This window comes from Passer domesticus, chromosome 9, assembly GCF_036417665.1.
Source record: "Passer domesticus isolate bPasDom1 chromosome 9, bPasDom1.hap1, whole genome shotgun sequence".
Lineage (NCBI taxonomy): Eukaryota > Metazoa > Chordata > Aves > Passeriformes > Passeridae > Passer > Passer domesticus.
Window position 1 is genome coordinate 39638684 of NC_087482.1, and position 19078 is coordinate 39657761.

Genomic DNA, 19078 nt, shown 5'->3' on the forward strand with positions numbered 1-19078 from the left:
GTGTGTTTCTGAGCTCTGCAAACCACAGCTCTGATTTTCATTCTATTGTGAACTCCCACACGGTGCACGTGTGCAGTAAGGAGCTGGGGTCTCACCTGGGTGGGTACAACGAGGGCAAGGCAGCTGCTCAAGTGACTGATTAGTGCTCAAGAGCCAGAAACTTTTGAAAGAAATTAATTGGAGGTGGTGATTTAGATTTTCAAGAATGCAATGTACAAAATGCCACCGGTTTTCAGTACATCCCCATCTCTCAGACCAAACCAACCTAAGCTGGTTTCCACTTGTTGAACACCTCACACCTGGGGAGACACTGCTGGTTTGTGATAACAGCAGAGATCAGCTGCACCCTGGGGCTGCCAGCCCAGACCCCTGTGTTGATGCTCTGCTTCAGGTCTGTACATTTGGAGCTTTTTGCAAGCAGAGTGTAACCAACCCAGCTGTGCTGAAATTTTAGGGGATAGGATGCTTCCATATGTCTCTCAGAAAAGAAAGAATAGTCACAGTCAATGTGTATCAGTCCCCATCACTCAGGCTTCTTACTTTTCCTATGGTTTCTTTACCCCATATGTGTTCCATTTAAAATCCACATGCTGACAACCCTATGTGCCTTCAGGTTTGTCTCTGGGAAGTTATAGCTTGGCCATGAGGAACCACATGTATAAATGTAAATCACTTTATTAATATAAAATTAATATAAAACCACCATTTTTTTCAGTCAAGAAAGGTGACTGACATAGCCCTGAAAAGAGGTATTTCATTTTTATAGTGATTACTTGCTGATCTCATTCTTATGGTGCATAAAGATGCTTATATCTTAGGAAGATGAGATCTTTCCTTTGCATCTGGAGTCCCATGAATAATCACATTATGCAGAAAGGCATTTGGTTCCCTACATATGTTGCAGATTGAGTGAGTTAAGTACACCCAGGTCTGCTCTTTGGACACCTCTTTGATTAAACATGTTGTGCTTCCTCACCAGTGTCCAGTTGTCTGAAAAATAGACAGGAGAAGAATAAAGAGCCATCTATAAAAACAAAGCCTGAATCCTTTACAGTTGAAAAATGAAATTAGGAAGAACCTGAATATTTCTTTGCATTTCAAAGAGCTGTTTCAGCCTGCTCTTGTCTTCTCCTTTTAAAGCACAAGCCAGGGTGCCCTTGCTGTACATGCTGGTGTCTCCCAAAAGGCTCTGCACTTCCCTGTGAAGCAAGCTTGCAAGGCCTTACACTATTGCAAGAAGCATGTAATTCTTTCAAAGCTTCATTCGGCAGAAAATCTGGGGTGGGACCTCGTTCAAACCCAAAAAGAGCTAAAATGCCACCGTGGGAAGGCGTTTGCTGCCTGCAGCAATCTGCTGTTGGCCGCCTTCCCGGCTGGGACCAGGCCTCTGGCTCTTGCTGGGGTAGTTCTTGAATTTTTAGGGTGGTTGTGACTGTGAAAGCAAATCCTCTGAATGGTTTGCCTCTGCTGGGTAGAGAAATCTCCCTCTGTGGCTGCGTGGCTGGCCATGAAACCTGTTGGCAGTGCTAGACAGGCTGTGACGAGGAGGGTTCGTGGACCTCAGCACTGGAGGAGCTGCTCCCTTGGAGGCTGTAAATGCGTGAGAGGGTTGTCACAATGGAAAGGTTTTGTAGCATCAGCCCTGCATGGACGTCAGTTACAAGGCAGCAGCTGCAGCTCTGTGAGGGAGGAGGGATGCCAGGAGCGCTCTGGCCAGGCCAGAGCTGAGGTTTTGCATTTCCAGCCATGACAGCCCAAGCCCATGCTGCCAGACTGGGCTGGGAGGGAGAGCAGGGCACAGAGTGCACAGAGGGACATGTGTGTCACAGCCTTCAGGGCTGATGAAGCCGCTGACCAGCTTGGAGCAGATTAAACACATCCCCTTTCTGAGTGAATGAGCAGCTTCTACAGAGGCTCTTAGCTGGGTGTGGTTGTGCCAGACACTGGGCAATCCAAAACTGTGCTCAGGAGGCTTAAGTGACTGCCCCTTTCAAAGAAGGGCATTTTGCAAAAACCAGTAAGTAGCTTGATAGCAAGGAGAAATATTTCAATTATTATAAAAAGAAAAGGCATTCACAGTTCTATTCTAAAATGTGTAATATATAAAATTGTTCCAAGTAGACATTTTTGGCAAACTCAGTAATAACAAGTTTCAACTTGAAAAAGGCAGCAAGAATTTTTTTTTTCTTTTTTGCACATACTTCAGGATCTTAAAAAGTCCCTTCTTGTATATTCGGAGTATTTTAAATTTCGGTTTTTGCCTTTCTTTACATGTTCATGTTTTCCTTCTTTCCCAAAGGCATCTGTAGGCAGAGCAAAGTATCTCAACTGAGATCTGAGAGAGAAACTTGGTAATTAGGAGTGTAGTGTAATCATGCAACAATACACACTCAAGAGATCTGGACATCATTTTAAGAGAGCAACTACAAAAAATTACTTTGTTCCAAAGGAAAAAAAGACTCACCCATGCTATAGGGATATTAAACATTGAAATGCAAGATTTGTTTTAGTATGTTTTAGTATGCAGGCACTCTGGCCTTAATTACCAAGGAGAAATTCCCTAGATAGACATTAAGCCACAGAACAGCTTAGCTTGAAATTCACTTTTATTTTCAGCATGTCATTATCTTGTAACTCTGTTCCACCCAGAGCTGTGAAAATGTTCAGCCAGAAATGCTGAAAACAAGAGAGGTTCAAGTTCCAGCCAAAGCTGAAGGTTCGCAAAGATTCAACATAAATAGGAAGATGCAAGTTCACTCTAGTCATAGAATCATATGTTTTGCTCCTTGCATTGTACAGCGGAGGCAGAAGAAGTCCTCTGAGAGCCTGAGTCTGCCACATAGCCCTGATGAGATCACCTACTGAAAAAATCCCAGTGTTCCATTAGCCTTTCTGTCCTGTCTCCTTGGCCATGGTTTCCTCTTTGAGTCCCACCGTGCCATCTTCCACTTCTGCTTCAGTGTGTTTCCTGCACCAGCCAGACTTTACAGTTTTTGGGAGCTTCTCTATACAAGAGCTGATCCTGATACCCAGGAGCAAGAACCCTTTCCCCAAGGCTCTGACCTGCTCTGAAATAGGGGACTTTGTAGCACAGAGGGCAGGGTTTTAGACTTTGTGAACACCCTGACACAGAGGAAGTCAGGAGAAGGATGGAGCATGGGGTGTGATGGTAAAGACAAGACCTGAGAAGTAACATGAAATACTTAATGCCTTTAGGGCCATCCCCTCAACTGCACAGTGCCATGGGATCTTCTGGAAGGACTTACAGCCCAGGACATGGGCTATACCAGCAGTCAGACTGAGGGGCTCATGCAGATGCAGTAATTTGTGCAATTTGAGCCTCTCCAACATGGGGTCAGCTCAACAGCAGGTCTGTATCCCTGCTGCTGTCACCTGCTTCAAGAACTTTGCTCACTTTTAAAATTTCTCTCTTTTTAGCAAGTTTGATCTCCTGTGTTGCATTAGTTTTAGTCAGTTTGTCTCTGTTTGCATCAAATTTCTACCTGCTGTTATGCATTTCTTTAATTGACACTGCCAGTGCACTGATTACAGAGCTGAGTTTAGTTTGCTTCAAGTGTGGTGGCATTGGGAGAGGGTTGCTTGGCATTTGGAAAATACATTCCCCAAAAGTTTGCTGTGTCCCCATCTCTTGTATCAGTCCAAAACTGCATGGGGGATTAGCATCTGGGTTGATAGCATGTCAAACCTCACAGCAAATAAAGAGCATCTCCCATCATCATCCACAGCTCACAGACATCTCGTGTTTCTACCAGCTGGAATTTTTAGGGAATGTTTGCAATTGAGCCGTTGCCTCTAGGAATCTCTTTCTCATTCACTGCTATATGAGATCCAATAATTTCTTTTGCTGGAAATCTCCCTGAGAAGAAGAATTACTCTGGGCTATATGCCTCTGCCCACATGGAGTCTCTTTGGGTGTTAAGGGAGTTGTCAGCTCCTGGGCTTCACGCTCTTCAAGAGAGCCCATTTGAGCAGCATGAAGGAGGTCAGAGGAGCTCAGAGCTCAGTGGCAGACACAGGCCTGCAGAAAACAAATTGTTAAAAGAGAAGGATGTATCCTTTGGGAAGGCATCCAAGCACAGTTAATTTAATCCCATCTGCGTCAGTGGAGACATCCTTTGTTCATGGCTCCCTTTATCTGCCGGTGCCTCGTCCGTCGTGACGGGGGCTCACACCCTCCACCCCTGTGTGCCACAGAGAGCCCCAAATGTCAGGTGTGCTTGTGGATGAGAATGGGGTTTCCTAGGGATTGCTTACTTCTTTGAGAAGCGACCTGAAACACTGGGTTCTTAATGAGTGTTTTCCCTCCCTTCCGTGCACACCTTTATTTTGCAGGGGGGAAGGGGAAGCAGCCCCATGGGAGGTGGGATATCAAGACGCAGCGATGCAGTTAGTGGTATGTTAGACTTTGGCACCTCTGCCATCTGTTGTGGGCTGACAGATGGGATGAAATATGACAGCAGAAAGGCTCTTCTGTTTTAGCAAGACACAAGAAAGCTTGAAAAATCACACCTCCTCCCTCCTTTCCCCCCAAACCCACACAACAACAGTGTCACTTGGCCACTTGTTCTGGCTAAGACAAGGAGAAGTTTATGCCTGTGCATGCTCCCAAGAGTCTTTCAAGGGGAAAGTGAGCAGAGTGGATCAGAGCAGAGCTGCTGGAACCTGGAGGGACCACCCCACCTTCTCCCCTGTTTTCACGTGGATGGGAATTAGGAACCAGTGCTTTACCAGGTCAGGGAGGAGTCTCTGCTTGGCAAGTCTTGCTGTTTACTTGCTCACTCATGGTAATTAGTGGCTGCATGGCTTATGCAGCAGGGACATTTGGCCTTACCTGTGGCTGGTGAGAAAACTCCTCATCTGGTACCTGAGGATTAGCCAATTTCAGGTTTTCCCTAAGACAGAAACACTTTCTGTTGGAAACCCACCCCGACTATCTGTAGGAGTGCCCAGGGCAAGACCCACCCCTCAGGAGAGCCCAGCTTCTTTACAGGCATGTGTATTTTGTAATTCATCCCAATGCATCAGCCTGGTGCTGTGAACAGCCACTTTTTCAAGACTGCTCAGCATCCAGGGCACCAGCCACGTGTTTGTGGGATTCTTGCCTCAAGGCCAAAGGTGCAAATGCCAGCCAAGGGGCTCTGTCCCATTAGGCGTGTCAAGCACTTCTGAAAATTAGCTCTGTGGGTGATGACAGTAACACAACCTTCCACAAGCTCTTGGTATTTCCCTCCTCTCATACAAGCTTTCAGTTTTCTGGTGATTTTTAATATTTTTTCCTTTCCAATGGACACACAAGTATAATGCTTCTAACTAATTTGTCTTTTAGGATTTCATTGTGACAGTGGTCTTCTCATTCTTGTGGCTAGTGAGCTCATCTGCTTGGGCTAAAGGACTGTCAGATGTAAAGGTTGCAACTGACCCTGATGAAGTGCTGCTGCTGATGTCTGCCTGCAAACAGCAGTCCAACAAATGCTTGCCTGTTCGCAGCCCTGTTATGTCAAGCCTCAACACTTCGGTTGTAAGTGACTTTGATTGCTGCTGTTCACCCTTACCTTGCAATGTATTTTCATCTTTTACCCGTGTATTGACCTAAATTGACTGGTGTAAAACAGTTAGCTGACATGATTTAATTGGAAGTGCAGTCTTGCTGCAGGGAAAGGCAGGCTGTGACTCACAGCAGCTCTGCCATGCAGCAGCAGCAGGGTGAGTGTGCAAGGTTGGGATGGGGAAAAGCCAAAGTGGCTGTCCAAGTGCATTGGTTGCCCCTCTGCTTTTAAGTTGCTCACTGCAACTCTTTTGCAAAGGTGTCTGTGTGCTCCTTTAGGAGGTAATGTTTGTGCCTTACAGATTCTTCTAAAATTCCACAAAAAACCCCATAAAATTGGAATTCAGCACATTAAAAAAAAATAAACACAAAAAATCCCTCTAGGCCACCTGGCCAATTAAGAGCTCTCTTTTTAATTAGTTTCTTTCAATTTTATCTTTGCACAATTTCTTTAAACTAGATTATGTTTTCAAACAAAAAAAAAATTTTGCTCTAAAAAACTTGACCTTTATTTTGAAAACAAAAAGCAAAGCAGACACCTTGTGAGCTACATCTAAGGGAGGTGAATTTGTGAATTTGCTCTAAAGCAGAGAAAATTTTCCAGTGGGTTTTGGGAGAATCAGAGAATCATTTAGATTGGGAAAGATCTCTAAGATTATGGAATCCAACCACTAAGCCAGCACTGCCAAGTCCAGCACTAACCATATCCCCTAGTGCCACATCTACCCTTACCCCACAGATAGTGACCCCACCACTTCCCTGGGCCGCCTGTTCCAGTGCTTTACAATAGTTTCAGTGAAGAGATTTTTCCTAATAACCAATCTGAGCCCCCTCTTGCACAACTTGAGGCCATTTCCTCTTGTCCTAGGGAAGGAGGGGTTGGGAGCAGCTTTGCCTTCCCCTGGGACCTTGTGGGATCCATAACTTTAGGTTGAGCTGTGAGACTGTGGCTGCTGGTGATGAGCTCCTCTTCTTCCCACCCAGGTCTTTGGCTACTTGAACTTTATCCTCTGGGCAGGCAACATTTGGTTTGTGTTTAAGGAGACGGGCTGGCATTCCTCGGGCCAGCGGCACGCTGCGGACACCATGGAGAAGCAGCCCGGTGGCTACAACCAAGGTGGCTACAACCAAGACAGCTATGGGCCAGCTGGTGGCTACAACCAGCCAGGCTCCTATGGCCAGGTGGGTGAATATGGCCAGTCCCAGAGCTATGGGCAGAGCGGGCCAACCTCCTTCGCTAATCAAATTTAGGGTTCACGCCGCGCAAGCTCTTGCATCCCTCGCAAGTAGAGAGTTTAACAGGTCTCAAGTTTCAGTGGCACCAGGTTTTTAAGGGTTCTACATCAATTAATACTACAACACAGTGTTTAATGTCCATTGAAGGTCTAAGCCCACCTCCTTTGGCAGATGGGAGGTGGCCAGTGGGCTGGAGTTGGCCTTTCTTTCCCTGACTAGCCAGACACAGGGGACGTGCTCCTCGCCGGTGACCTGGAGTTGCTGTTGTAGTACTGTAGAGATAACTTTATGGTAGTTTTGTATGTGTTAAGATGGTAGAAGCTTTTTGTAGCCTCAAGTCAGTAGTATTTAATATGCATAATATAATTGAATTTCCTTCTGCATTTTGGTGAAAAACGGAAGTGTTTTACTATGATTTCTACAGATTATTCTGTATATCCATGCATGTAACATTGCACCTAAATTTTCAGAACTGCCTGTCTGTGACTCTTCAGAGAGTTTGTTTTGGTTATACCTTTTTGTTTCAGAAGATTTTACTATCATTTCAGTTAACTGGGTCATCCATCTGTAATTTAGTGCATGGATAAGCAGTTTCATACTACCAAATGTCTGGACTGTGTAAATGGAACTTCTCGACTTCTGCCACTACATTTTGTTAAATGTCTGTTTAAAAGAAGTATGCATCTTTTATATATTTTGCAGAGTTGAATATATGGCTTACCCAAGTTCTGAATGCTTTGTAACTAAACTGTTTTTCCTTGACATGGCATTCAGTAGTATCTATGGTACCTGACCAATGTTTATTCCATTTAACTCAGCTAAGTATTCCTTCTATAAATCACTATTTCTATGGATGTTTTGTGAATCTTTTAACGTGAGCTGTGGAAAATAAGGACCAAGTAACTGTGTTATATGTTTACAAAGGTATTTATTTAACTAAGATAACAGAGGTGCAGATATCAGTATACAAAATCATGTGGAAACGCCCTGTTGCTTGATACAGCAACATGAAAACCGCACGTATTGTTGTGACCTTACAAAGCATAAATATTCCTTTATGCCCTTTTATGAGAAGAAAACCTTTCTGTCCGTGCTGTTTGAAGATTGTTAGATATCCCTCTGTTACGTTGCTGCTCTGAGCGCTAGCTTGGTGCTAATGGAGAATGTAACTGGATTGACCAAATAACCCAGGCTCAGAGGAGCTCGTCCCGAAAGAGCCAGAGCCAGACTTGTAGCCTGTTTGGATTCCTCCCTGGGAAATTCAACGCTCCCTCACTAGAGCACATAGGATGCATTGACACAAATGAAAGCCTGAAGCACAATGTACTAATCAAAACTGATCATCTGCATTTCTAGATCAAAGTGTATCAGTATATAATCTTATTGTATGAGCTGTAATGTTGAAAGCATCTTAGCTTAAAACAGCTTAGTCTCTTCTATGATTGTTGTAACCAATTTATGGCTACTCAGTGGATGAATCTATATTGTGATATCTATTTGACCCTAATAAAGTTATTGCATACAATGCATGTTTTCAGAGTATGTTAATATTGAAATGTCACTGCCAAATAATGAAGATAACTATTAAAGAAAAATAACTATTCCTGTGCCTGACCTTATTGGTCATATTCTTACTGTTTTCCAACACTTTAATGGGGATTGTTTTAATGTACAGTGGAGTACAACACTTCTGCAGACACCTGTCATTAAAGGTCAGTATCACAAATTTTTAAAAAAAAATTAAAAGTGTGCAGTTTAATACCTGCCTGCCTCTTTACCTCTCTTTCCACTGTCAGAAGGACTAGCCCAGTATGGATCTAACCATCCCAGTTCTGAGAGTTGATGAAAAGCTATGTGTGAGTTGTAGAGAAAACAAACTGGAATAGCTAAATGTTCTCCTATTCCACCTGAGGGCAAAATACAATTTTCTGGGTTAACAAAAAAATGTTATTTTGGCTCTTGGTTAATTTGTTTGGGGTTTTTTGATTTGCATTATTTTTGGGGGGTTTGGGGTTGTTTGTTTGGGGAGGTGGTTTTTTTGTTTGTTTGGTTGGTTTTGTTCTTTTAAGTTTGGAAAAATGTTAGATATTGGCAAGTCAGGAGAAAGTGAAATCTGTGTTTGTGGCAAGGGGTGTGATGGGATTTGTGCTCTCCATACCCTCTCCCATATATTCCTGCTTCTCCTCTTGTTTTTGTTGTTGTTATTGTTGTTCTTTTAAATTCCCTTTCTCTTCGTTGATGAGGAATATCACAAACTAAGCTCCCATATCTAAGCTTCTCCACTCGAAATAGTTTTTGTCAACTAGCTGTCTCTTCATGAACTTTTCCACACAAACCAGCAGGGTCCCAATCCTAAACTTTTCTAGCTAAAGCTGAGGGATGGAAATGAGTTTTGTTTTGACTTATTCCTGCATTTCAGACCAGATGAAATTCTTCTGTAACCATGTGAGCAAGGACTGCAGCTTTCTGGAGTTAACACCCCTGGAGAAAGGGCAGTTTCTGATACAAGGCTTAGAACAGAATTAAGCTTATGTCATATTTTGGATACTATTGGTGTAACTCCATGCCTAATGTTTTCTCATGAAGGGCAGAACTGGTGGAAGAGTTAACAAAAAGTTGTGTAAGAGGCACATATTTTCATGGAAGACTTGCCCTTGCTTTACCCAGCTGGCCAGATCTTTACAGGTACCTCAGCTCCTTGCTGCTGTACATGTCAATTGAGCCAGTTGTTACCCTTTGGGGACTGTAATCTTCACTCTGAATGAGGAGGGAAGAAAAAAATCTCTTCATCTATAGCTTCTCAGATTAATGAAGTATGGCAGCAGCAAAAGTGAAAACAAAAGTGATGCATGCACTTGTCTGTGTTATGTAAGAAAATGTGTTTGAATGTTTCCTCTGTCTTCCTGTAGATTTGAGTTTTATCACATCCTTGAGCAGTAGCTGAGAAATTGAAAGTTTATTTCAGCTGGGGATGGTGACTGCATAGCCAAGGGTCGAGCAACTTATGAAAAAGACTGCATTTGATATTACCTGGATTTAAGACAAGTAGTGAAGTAAACTCGAGCATCCTTTGTGAAACTGCTGCTGGCAGCCTCGTTGCTTCCCTGCTTCATCATTAGAGTATCTCTGCCAGTTAGTTAAATAACTAGGTCAGCCTGGGAGAGAAAAAACATGTTCCTTGATCTTTGTGCTGTCCCTCCTGTTTTCCCATGTGTTTCTCTTTATAGCCCATTTCTCAGCTACCCAAGCTAGGAGCGTGTTTGCATTTTCAAGTGTGAAGCTATGGGGGAGAGGCAGGTACATCTGGTGAGTGTGGTGGGGAGGGGGAGCACAGGACTTTCTCTCCAGGTGCCTCAGAGGCCAAAGAAGGGGCACATTCACCTGCTGGTTTGGGGTCTGCCCCAGTGCTCTTGGCTGGGGAGGGGATTCACTTGGCAGAGCTGGAGCATCAATGCCCTCCATGGGAAGGTGCTGAAGAGGGCAGGGAGGGTAATTCTGGGCACCACTGGCTCTGCAGCCTGCTGCACTTCCTGCCCACCCATCAAGGAGACAAGGATGAGTTCAGATGCAAACACAGCCCACAGCCCAGTGCCCTGGCTAGGTGGGGTTGGGGTTTTTGGTTGTGATGTTTTTTTGATGACCAAATCTCCTTCAGTGTGGCCATTGAGCTGCACATAACAGAGCCTCAGTGGTGGCTAAGACTTGGAGAAAGTTTGTGGTCTTGTTGCATGAATTCATGTTCTGAACTGCCTGACCTGATTAGGTTCATTATTTCTAATCTTTATATGCTCTCAAATTGAAAGAGCAATCCAGGCTGTAGCCCTGAATCAATCTTGGCTGAAACTGTGATGTGCTGATATAAGAGGCAGTGGCATCAACATGCAATGCACCTCCCTGTAGTCTGCTCCTGACAATATCTCCAGAGTTTCACAGTTAACATGACTGACAGATTAAGAACTACTGATTAAAAACTGCCACTGTATTATTTAATCCTTCTTTGAAAAAGTTCTTCTCATTATGCCATATCATGTCACAAGCATTTAGTCCTTTGTCCACTAGTTTTAAGATAGATTTTGAGTCAAAATTCCTTATGTATGTGAATAGATGGTCTACTTAGCTTGTGCTCTCCCTAACTTCAATATTCTTTTTTAGGATTTCTTTTTATTCCCTACTTCTAAACCCAGGAGCTTTTCCTTTTGGAATTCTCTAACATCAGCAGTCATTTTTATTTGCTATTAATATATCTGGTGCTGATTATCCCATCATTTGTCAATGACATCTATCCTTATTATGAAGACCTTAGCATTTCAATATGAAATTTCAATAGTTCAGTGGGAAGACATCCTGTTTGTTGCATTTAGTTCCTGTTCTTACATTTTTATTGTTGTGTCCCACATTAATGAGATTCTAGGTGTTTAAGGATATAGCTGCCTTTCTGAAGTCTAAATGTCTGCTAATAAAACATTTCTCAGAGGGAAAATTACTTGGCAATAGTATTTTCAGGATTAAAGATCATCTGGTTCCATCCCCCCTGCCATGGGCAGGGACACCTTCCACCATCCCAGGTTGCTCCAAGCCCTGTCCAACCTGGCCTTGGGCACTTCCAGGTATGGGACACCACAGCTTCTCCGGGTGAAGAATTCAAGCTATCACCTGCCTGACTGCAAGTTAGGAGCTGTTCTCCTGCAGCTGATGAAGGGTTTGCTGGTGAAACTCAGCCTGAGAGGCCAGGAGGTGTGAGTGAGTGTGTCTCCTGTTTCAGGTATTCCCTCCCGCCTGTGTCCCTGGGATCCAGCCCTCCCCTGCCCCGGCCGTCTCTAAGGGAGGCACGGCTCTGTCACACACACATTTCACAACATCAGCCTTCTGAAATGCAAAAAGCATTTCCTTAAAAAAGGAGAGGAAAACTCCAGGAAAATACCAAAAGTGAAGCAGAGGCTGTGGCTTTTTGCAGTGTCAATTATTTTAAGTGAACTGCCTGTAAAGATTTTGCAGTTTGAAGTGGCAGGTTGCGTATTTTGCGCAGACAGGATTGTTAACGTGTGAAACATGCTAAAAATTGACCAATAAAGGCACCTGGATATTTCAAACATAAATAGCGTGCACCAAAATAGCTACAGAGCAGATGGCCTGGCTCCACACACACCTTGCTGACCAGAATACTCGAGCAACACACGCAGCCAAAATCTCAATCTTCAAAGCTGATCATCTGCAAAGGCAAGGGTTATCCTCATGCTACCCTTTATCTGTCAGGCACAAACGCTCCTGCACACGTTAATTAGTGTATCCTAGAGGGATAATGAACCCCAGGTTTGTCTGAACTTGCTACTACCCCAGCAAAGCAAATCACCTGTTCTAGAGCTCAGGCTCTCAAAAGTCGGTGAGATTAAAACAACTGTGAGCTGAAATGTGATCTACAGTGGAAAGATCCCAAAACACAGAGGGCTGGGTTTGCCAGCCCGCTTGCAGTGCTGCCTGCCAGTGATAAACAGGCAACTGAGTCTGTTTCTCACTCTCATTTTTTACCTTGGACGCTAAGACCAAACATCCCCATTCCACATATTAACCGGGATGTAACGCTTTTCATGCCTCGATGTATGGTTCAACAGATGTGAAAGGGAATTATCACTTCAACGTGATATCAAGACTCTTTTTTTTTTTTTTTTTTTTAGCTGATGGCAGATTACTAAGCCTGAATTCTTGTTTAATTTTAGTGTGTTAATTGATGGAATAATGAGCATTGATTATATGTGTTTTGGCTTCGTCATTGCAATTACAGGCTCTGTTTTATTCATGAGCCAGTCCTAAAGAATGCACTAGAGATCTAAGACAGCTTAAACCTCTCAGAAAAAGGCTCTGAATTGTTTGAGTAATGACACTCTTAGATGGAAAATTAAAGGTTCTCTTTTCCCATGCTTTTTAAGATAATTAAAATCCAGGAACGGTAAGGTGGTGAACATCCTTATTCATTAGCCTTCAGTAATTTAGCTTCTACTAAATGAGGAAAACATTTTAATTCTCTGGGCCATCTGTTGCAGTCTCCTTTGTGTGTCCCGTTACATAAAGTCTCATCATGGACAGTTTTAACATCAGTATTGTATCCTTTCACCAGCAACGATGAGCTGGATGAGGTGGTTGAAGTCGCCACCTATCAACAGACCACCCTGGAATTAAAGTGGCTGCTTTGTCTCTTAACTTGAAGTTATCCCGTCTAGACACCTCTAGGCAAAGGATCCGCAGAGAGGAGCCCGTGCATGGAGATAGGCAGTGTGACAAGCTGTGTTTTCTAATAGCAATATCCATGCCAATAAATAACAAAGTTCATTGGAGCCCTTCCAGTTCCGCTGATGTGCGACTGCTCTGCCATATGGCTCCGAGCTGCTGGGGAAGCAGCACTCCCTGCTCGGGTGGGAACCACAGCCCAGGCTCCCTCGGGTGCTGCCTTGGAAGGGTTTGGAGGCAGAGCAGGTCTCCTTGCACTGTGACGGGGAAATAGAATAAATATTGGAGTAGGTGTGCTCACCGAGGATAAATGCTGGGTCAGGAACTAGGAAATGCTTGGATTCCGACTCTGGCTGCAGGAACATCTCACTTTATAGCTTGAGGCAAGTCACATTATCCCACACTGGGAATGTTTCTCATTAAAATTATAATTTGTATAGATGAATGGATGCAGTGTCAAAGGTGTTCCTGATGCAAGGTTACATCCCCACAGGTCTAAGAGGATCCAGGTTCCATCATGAGTTGGGTTTGTTTCTGTCACATTCCCCTGTAAATTCCAAACCCCAGTACCTGCCAGCCCAGCAGTGCCTTCCAGGGCTGCTGTAGACCGGTGTATTCCACTGGCTCCAGGATTCCCAGGTAGTGTTTGCATTATTGATAGGCATGGCTACAAGCAGGCTGCTTCCACGGGGCAGAGCTTCCCTCCACCTGCTTGCTGTTACCCCGTTGCCTGGAGATCACAAACAGCCTGGCCTGGAGATGTGTGGCTGCAGAACAAGTGTTCCCAGTGTGAAGCAGTACTCGGTCAGTCAGGCAGCTCCTGCTTCCACCAAAAAAGGCCCTCCAGCTGCTGCAGGCATGCCCAAGGGGTAAGTCATCGCTTTGTTATGGCATCTGGGTGATCTGCCATTTGTGCTGAAACTCATTAGCTGGGTGTGTTTGTCTCCAACACATGCTCTGTAATTAGCTTCTAGCAATTCAGCACAAGGTAAGCAGGTTTTGGGTTTTGATGGAAAGCAGGGGGGTGATCCTCACAATTTCCTGCTGGAAATAAAAGCTATGTGCCTGCTCCAAGCTGAGAGCATTGGTGAGGGGGGGATGGCAGACCCCTCTCTACTTTCCTGGGAATAAGTATAAAACTGAGAAATCTCTGGGACCTCTTTCATGTTCATGGAGAAGCTACATTAAGTGTGTTGCAATGTCCCTCACTTAAAATTAATCATCATCTTTAGTAACAGCTCCAGGCTACTCACTTAGGTGAGGGATTAGAAGCTGTGTGATGTTCTTGTGCTTCTTGTAGAGGCCATTTTCCTCTCCTCTGTGAAGGAAAGACACTGTCCCTTGGGAAGCCCTGAGTTCCTGGGTGATTAAATAAAACAGAAATGAGCAAGCTCATTCATGGAGAAATTCAATACCCAACACAATTTACCAAGTGATAATTGTGCCTCTCTGCTTTCTCACCACCAGTGTGCCCATAGCCAAGCAGCTGGCATCCATAAAAGGTAAGGGGAGCCCTTCATTGCCCCTTTGGGGTTCAGGTCCTTCACAGCCCACGTGCAGAAAGTTCTGGCAGTGTCACAGGCTTGCAGAGGCCGTGCAGATCCTCAGCTGGTGCAAGTCAAGAGGGTCTCATGGGTCCCTGTGCCTTGTACAGTCCTGTGTTGTCATATCTCCTCTTGTGCTTGCCTTTTCATAAAAAATCACAGCATAAACCACCTGTGTAACCTCTGCTAGCAGAGGCTTGGGAGCAAACAAGTGGAGGATGAATCCAGCCCAGATCTCAAGTTTGCCATAACGCTGAATGAAGTGCAGCACTGATGCTCAGACACAGATGTTCCTGTGCAGCCAGGATCCAAATGAGCCATGTTTTCCCTGGTGCAGGTCTCTGGGAGTCCAAATGCATCCAGGAGATGGTCACCATGGTCTGTCCCCGTGGTGTGGCAGGTCCTTGCTGGGTGTCCAGGTCAGGATGGGCCAGATGGGTCTGAGGGGAAGCTCCCTTCAGGGTGTGATTGCATGGGATATGAGGCATGTTGCTGGCCCATTCCAAATAAAATCTGGGCCAGATCCTCTGTGGGTATAAACAGTTTCAGTCTCATTAACTTTAATGAAACTACACAGATTTCCACCCACCCAGGATGGTTTTAACAGAATCCTTTCAATTATATCTCAAAAGCATCTCAAAAGCCTTTTTTTTTTTTTTTTTGGATAAACTTTTCCTCCCTCCAGCTCTAAGAAAAGGCTCAGACCTTGAAAAGGCTTTTGCTACAGCAGCTTTGGTGTATAACAACTATGCTGACCCTGAGAGCAAGCTCAGTAAATCTGAAACCAAGAGCATACTGCAATCCCAGTTCTGGCATTTCATACAGGTGAGGGGTCTGCTGGGTGGGTGGCACTGGGACAGCCCTGGCTGGGCACTTTGGGTGCAGGAATGGCAGCTCAGGCTCTCTCCTGCAGCTTGGCAAGCAGCAGTCCATGGGGTAATAATCCCAAGTGAGACTTTAGGGGTTGGTACAAACATTCTGTGATTTAGCTGCTTTATTTTGAGCCTGTGTTTAAAGCAGGGCCAAAGGAATCAACAAACCATGGCTGATTCCTGCTTGAATTTGTTCAAAGAAAACAGGGCAATTGCAAAAGAAACACCAACCAACCAAATTAAAACCCTTGGATGATGACAAAAAGCTGGTTTTATGAGAAGAAACTCATGGCTTTTAATGAGGTGTTTGGTGGTTTGCTGGGAGCCACCCTGTGCTGCAGAGCTGGGCTCACTGCAGTCACTGGTGGGGCTCCTGGGAGAGGGGCAGAAAGCCCTCACCCACCTGGCTGGGTGTGGTGAAAAACCATCACAGCAGTACTTGTGGCTGTAAACTTCCTGCAGGCTTTTTTCCCCTCCCTAAATAAAAAAAAAAAAAAAATCAAGTGGTAGGAAAAGCTATGTAGGACTAATAAAAAAGAGCTCAAATAAGTAAATGAGAGGGGTAATACCTTTACTCCCAAAAATAACAAAATCACATTACTGGTTAGGGAGGGGAAATTGGCACCAAATTAGGAACTAGGCACCTTATTGAAAAAGAATTTAAAATATTACTGGAAGCAATCAAGCTTGGGATCCTGAGATGGTTGGGAAATGACTAAGCTAAGAAACTACCCTGGAACTCTAGCAAGGCTTTTTCATTAGGAAATATAAATAATAGATATGTTACAGAATTTTAATAATCCATTCCAACAGGAATGCCCAAGAGGATCCAAGAGTAGCAGTATTAAAATTATGCCTGTAAAATCAACAGTTTCTGAGACCTTCACAATATGTATTTGTTTATATTTCAATATTAAATTTAAGAGGGTTGGTTGGTTGTTTCCTCCTCCCAGTTTTATCAAGATATAGGACTCCCATTTTTATTTAACAGTTACCAGCTGTATTGTCAGATTTTCAGTCATAATTAGGTGTCTTTTGGACATAAAGATGTATTCTGGATTCATACAGAAACTTTGAGGACTGGTTGTTCTCATTTCTGACTGCAATAATATTTCTGTTTGAATTTCTTTGGATACCTTTTGAAAAACTAATATGAATGTTGACATAACAACCTGAATGGGAAAATAAAAAATACATTAATATTTACATAAGTAGATGTCTTTTTTTTTTCTAATGATGCAATAAAAAAGAAACTTCATGCTTTTTTTTCATTTAAAATCCTCCATAGGGCCAAGAAAACAAACCAAAATACCAGGAAATCATTTCTTCCTTGGATGAGGAGTCAGAGAACAAAATTAATTTTGAAGACTTCATGATCTTGTTAGTCAGTCTCACTCTAATGTCTGACCTGCTGCAGGAGATCAAAAATGTGAAAACCACAAAATGATCTGTGATTTTAAGGAAGAAATGTCCTGGCACCATATGATGAAAACATGAGTGGGGCGCACACAGAGAACCCACTGTGTGCTGGATACCCTCAGCTGGTCCCTTTTAAATGGAATAAAGTTGTCCAAACCTGGCTGAACTTCCTCCTCTCTGGAAACACTCCATGACCCAGGTGCTCAGGGGTTTGTGTGCTCTGCATTCGTGCTTTGGGAGGGTGAGTGGCTGGCTCCTGCTGGGCCCAAGACCAGTTAGCAGCTGGGGGCAACCCCCAGCCCAGTTTAGTGCCAGGGAATGCAGCCCAGGCTCTCCCAGACCTCTCCATGCTCTCCCTATGAACATGATGGAGAGACAGCTGCCAAAACGTGCAGCTTCCCTGGGGAAGGGCTGCCCAGCTCCCCAGGCTCTCCCAGTCCCCCCAGGGGGCTTCAGCCCTGAGCAGGGGCTACCAGTGATGGGTTTCACAGTGGGCAATGACCAAAAAGCTGTTCCTGCCTTAGCTAAACATTGATTTTAGCCTGTGTGGTTTCCACCCCAACATTAACCCTGCTGAAGGGAACATTATTTTATTTCCTCCTCCAGCTGCTCTCTTCCTTTACAGATCACAATGGAAGGAATTTCAAGTCCAGCACTGGCAGGGCATCTCTGGCAGTGCTGTGCTTGTATGGCCAGGGGAATGACCCAAGCATGCCAGCCAGCTGGATCTGCTGCTCCATGGAAATGTGGCAAGCAGAAACCAGACAAGAGATGATCCAGACCTGGGATGGTGGGAGAAAAAGGGTGGCCAGTAAATTGTTTGTTTTGGAACTGAGGGATATTGGTTAGGGCCAGAGCCTCAGTATTAAATGTTCACCATCCTAATATTTGGTTTGATTCCTACCTACAAAGTCCTGGCTCAGAGCCAATATTTATTGTGACATCACTATGGGACACAAAAAGCAGTCTCATGCCCCAGGAACAAACAGCCAGCCCCTGTAAGGATTTAATAAGAATCTACCAAGATGAATGAGCCAGCAAAATGTTACAGCCTTTTAAATTTTTTCTTCTTCCTTGGCTGGAATGTGGAAGACAAGAATGATTTAGCTTTGATGCATGAATTTTTAACAGGAAGGGATCAAACCCTCTAGTGTTAAAAGAGGGAAATTAATGCCTGCTGAGTAATGAGATTTAACTCTTTGACATAAAAAGGCTCTTAGTGTTTTCAGGGGCTAAGAGGATGTTTTGTGACGGATTTTGATGTGAAGGAAAGACTACAGTAGAAAACCAGCAGCCAATTGTTTGGAGAAGGAATGTCCCTGTGCAGTGTGGGATGGAGCTGAAAGAAGAAAAGCAAATGGATGTGGTGGGTTTTGAAATGAAGCTCAGCAGGTAAGGTGCTGGGTCTGGACCTCAGCCAGGACAGGCCTGGTCTGGAGGCCAAACATTCACAACTGGTGCTACTACAATAAAACCTCTGATTAGCAAAGGCCCTGCTGTGATGGTGGGTTGCAGGAACAGGCAGCATCCAGCCTGTGGCAAGAAGTGACAAAGCCAGCACAAAGTGTTTCCTCTGTTCTGTCTCTTTGGCTGCTCAGGATGTCCCTCCAGGGCATCCCCCTGCTAGGGACTGGTGTCAGTGCTGGGAGGATGACTGCTCCCAAGGGGTCCCATCAGGCCTCCCAGGGGTGGGATCACAGTTTGACCCTGATTCTGTGTCCCTGGTGCTACTTTCCCTGTCCCCTTGTTTTTTGGCCAGGTAGATTTGTGAAAGCCTAAAATATCAGCTGATGCTCCTTTTCTGGGGTAGGAAGCTGGACTGAATGTGAGTCTCTGGGCAGGTTTCCCATTACTCAGGCAAAGAAAACACAGCACAGCCTTGAAAAGATTGTTTGGGAGCCACTGGTGATGCTGGAAGAATAAATTTTCTAATATCTCTCTCACCAAAAAAAAAAAAAAGACTGAAAGGAAAAAATATTGTGAAGCCAATTAAGAAAAAGTTCTTTGAAATTGCTAAGGCTCTAACAGAGTTTTTGTTGTTGCTGAAATGTTTCTAGATCTTGCATAACTTGAATTAATGACTTAAGAGCCTTTTATCAGCCTTATTCACTCTGTCATCTCATGATGTGCAAACCCTTTTTATCCCAATTCGGTGTGTTGTGAGCAACATCCTGAGTGCCTGGCTTGGATCAAAAGCCCCTTGTGCTAAGCACAGTGAA

At 44.2% G+C, this 19078-nt stretch overlaps 2 protein-coding genes across 3 annotated transcripts in view; both read left to right on the plus strand.

The window, feature by feature from the left end:
• SYNPR (synaptoporin) overlaps positions 1-8405 on the plus strand; it is a 100727-nt gene extending 92322 nt beyond the window's left edge. For both annotated transcript variants that reach the window (XM_064432920.1, XM_064432921.1), the window contains 2 exons: positions 5348-5539; positions 6551-8405. In XM_064432920.1, the coding sequence (XP_064288990.1) occupies positions 5348-5539; positions 6551-6817 (459 nt within the window). In that variant the 3' untranslated portion in view covers positions 6818-8405. The remainder of the gene's footprint in view (positions 1-5347; positions 5540-6550) is intronic.
• A 5187-nt stretch (positions 8406-13592) lies between these two features.
• On the plus strand, positions 13593-17013 carry SNTN (sentan, cilia apical structure protein). Its single transcript, XM_064432922.1, has 4 exons — positions 13593-13893; positions 14492-14526; positions 15254-15393; positions 16729-17013. Exons 1-4 carry the CDS (start codon positions 13688-13690, stop codon positions 16885-16887), a joined length of 540 nt encoding a protein of 179 aa, XP_064288992.1. The 5' UTR covers positions 13593-13687; the 3' UTR covers positions 16888-17013.
• Positions 17014-19078: the final 2065 nt, after the last annotated feature.